Source organism: Sinocyclocheilus grahami, unplaced genomic scaffold (assembly GCF_001515645.1).
Source record: "Sinocyclocheilus grahami isolate Dianchi unplaced genomic scaffold, SAMN03320097.WGS_v1.1 scaffold730.1, whole genome shotgun sequence".
Lineage (NCBI taxonomy): Eukaryota > Metazoa > Chordata > Actinopteri > Cypriniformes > Cyprinidae > Sinocyclocheilus > Sinocyclocheilus grahami.
This window is the reverse complement of record NW_015505909.1, coordinates 232,631-235,549: the sequence shown is the minus strand read 5'-3', so window position 1 is coordinate 235,549 and position 2,919 is coordinate 232,631. Positions and strand designations below refer to the sequence as shown.

The following is a 2,919-nucleotide window of genomic DNA, read 5'->3' as shown; positions in this document are numbered from 1 at the left end:
GTGATTATGGTAAGGGGCGTTACATTTCCGACGAGTGCTTGTGGTGTTCGGCCAATCACAATGCACTGGGTCAGCTGGCCAATCAGAGCAGACTGCGCTTGTCGGAAGGAGGGACTTTGTAGAAAACGAAGCGTTTGAGAGAGGCGGGGCATAGAGGACCTACAATAATGTACAGTATTTGAAAAATAATGTGTTTTTTGAACATTAAAGCATGTCAACGTATTCTGTTACACCAAATACACAAAATAATGATCTTTAAAATAGCATCATATGACCCCTTTAAAAAAAACAACACGGAAACATTTAATGATAGTGTAATTATTAAAATTGCCCTTAAAAGGTCAAAAATGTCCCTGAAATCAATTCCAAAGGGCAAATATAGGCTCTTACTGGGAAAGCTAATTTCAGCTCGAGTCACTTCAATGTTGATTCACTTCAGTAAAAGAAATAGTTTATAATAATAGTTTTGTGTGGTCAATCTTTGTTCTTGAATTACACTAAATGCAGATCTTGAGCAGAGCATACTTGAACCCCAGTTAAAACAACCTTAAAGCATCAGCTTCTCTGTAAAGCAACAAGCCATCCAAATCTATGCTGTTTTATTGTCTTCAGAGGCCAAAAACAGATGTGAGATCTGTCAGAGCTGCATGCGCCCTCATCTCACACCACTGCAGTTATTATGGCATGCCTTCGCTGTCGTTGTAATGAACTGGAACAGGAGGATTAACAGCAGAAGCGTGCAGGACTTGTGAATGTTTGCTGTGTTTGTGTGCGCAGCGCTGCGTCTACATTGTCAGAGCTGGCGTCTCCTCTGAATGCACTGCTGGGGGGCCGGAGGCTGGTCCTGCCCTTCTGTGGAATCGGACACTTTAAACAGGAAGTGGCTTTCGTTCAGATCACGGAAGGAGAGCATCTGACCACACTCACGCTCATGGCAGGTACAACATTGCTCATCCACTCATCTGTGTGCATGCTTCAGATGTGCCAGTCTGCCATTGGTCAGCCAAACTGACAGTCCCCCAAATTAGGTCTCTGCTAATACGGCGGTGTCCGTCAACAGTCGTGGGCGGGGCCTGTACAATGTGACATCTCTTTGTACAGAATCTGTGAACGGCTTGTTCTGAGATGCTGCTTGTGATTTATGGGTATTAAAAACATATATTTTTATCATTATAGGGTGGTTGTGTTCACACACTGCCGACACACATTTTTGTCCAAATCACCATGTAAAAGTGAAATTTGCATAATAGGGGCCCTTTAAATAAAGGTTGAAGAGAATGATCAAATAACATATTCTTGATTTTATGTTATTTCACAAAACGTCCCAACTCTTCTGGAATCGGGGTTGTAGCATAAAATAGCAGATTGATTGAATTGCATCAATAAGCTCTTGTTGTACCTGACATACTTCAGTCCTTCAGACCTATATATGATGATGATGACGTTTACACTCATTTAACATTACAGTGTGCGCCGCTCCATGCTGTGCATGTCAATAAAATCAGTCATGTTTTTTGTATCAGTATTTATAGCTCCTTTTTAATTTCATGTCAGTATCATATTTCAGTGGAAACTTACTGTTTACTGTTAGTTATGTTAGTTTACCGTTAGTTAAATTTACTTACGTGAGACAAAAGGAGTTAGTATCAAACTTTGCAGGAAAAACAATTCACAGCATATAATGTGACTGAGCATTATTGTACAGAGAGCTTAGGAGCTGCGAGAGACGCTCTGCCTTAAGAACTGATGGTGCAGCTATGTTAAGTGCAAACTAACTAGTAGTAACTAAGCCTCTAGTGTGGACGTTACGTTCCAGTGTAAGTTAACTTCTGAATGGCTGGTGCAAACCAACCCTGTAATCTGCTTCTGCTGTGATCAGGGAAAGTTACTACAATATTGTGTTACTCCATAAAAAAGTAACTAATTGCATTACCTAGTTACTTTTTATAGAAAGTAATGCATTACATTACTTTTGAGTTACTTTTTGTCAGCTGGGCTGGGCTTTCTTATTTGTTTTTTAAAAACCCAAAGGTTATATTTTTAGCGACGGTAAAGGCCCTTTCACACGAAAGTAACGTGAATAAGCCTCAGGCTGAAGAAAGAACCTCTGTAACTTGCATTACTTACATGAAAAAGTAACTCAGATACGTCACTGTAAATTGAAAAGTAATGCACTACTTTACTAGTTACTTGAATGCAGTAATCTGAGTACGTAACTCGTGTTACTTGTAATGCGTTACCCCAGCACTGGCTGTGATTGTTACAGCTGTCTGCAGCTTTCAAAACATAATCATCATTTGCCAAAATAAATCTAATGAATCAAACTGAATTTAGATTTCCAGTGCTTCCAGTATTGGTGTGATCAGATTGATATGACAGTAAAAAGCTCCAATACTGGCTGATAATTACATGAGCACAGTGTTTTGGATCCTTACTGAAAATCCCACTGAAACGTGTTGAAGGTTCAGATGCAGAGAGATCCTGAGAGCTCGGGCTGCTAGTGTCATCACCGCTAACTCTCTCTCGCTCTCGCTCTCTCTCTCTGTATTGATTATGTTCTTGTCTTACATTGAGGACAGTGGACTAGTCTCAGGCCCGGCCGCGGAGGCTGTAAATAGACTATCCCAGGATGCATCTGTCTATCTGAGGCTGAGTGTTGTTTCTCTCCACCCAGAGAGCGTGAGGAAGGCGTTTGAGGAGCAAGGCATCGCGTCTGGAGATGACAAAGCATTCAAACCTCATCTGACGTTTCTCAAACTCTCACGAGCACCTAAACTACGCAAGCAGGTGAGATGGACTTGGTGTGTGTGTTGTGTGTGTGTGTGTGTGTGAGAGAGGGTGAGAGTGTTTGTGTGTGTGTGTGTGTGTGTGAGAGAGCGAGAGAGTGAGAGTGTGAGAGAGTGTGTGTGTGTGTGTGTG

General features: G+C 41.5%; 1 protein-coding gene across 1 annotated transcript in view; it reads left to right on the top strand.

Moving 5' to 3' along the window:
• Positions 1-2,919, top strand: part of LOC107560479 (A-kinase anchor protein 7-like) — a 49,691-nt gene that overhangs the window by 13,615 nt on the left and 33,157 nt on the right. The window contains exons 4-5 of the mRNA XM_016244663.1: positions 778-938; positions 2,675-2,787. Of these exons, the coding sequence (XP_016100149.1) occupies positions 778-938; positions 2,675-2,787 (274 nt within the window). The remainder of the gene's footprint in view (positions 1-777; positions 939-2,674; positions 2,788-2,919) is intronic.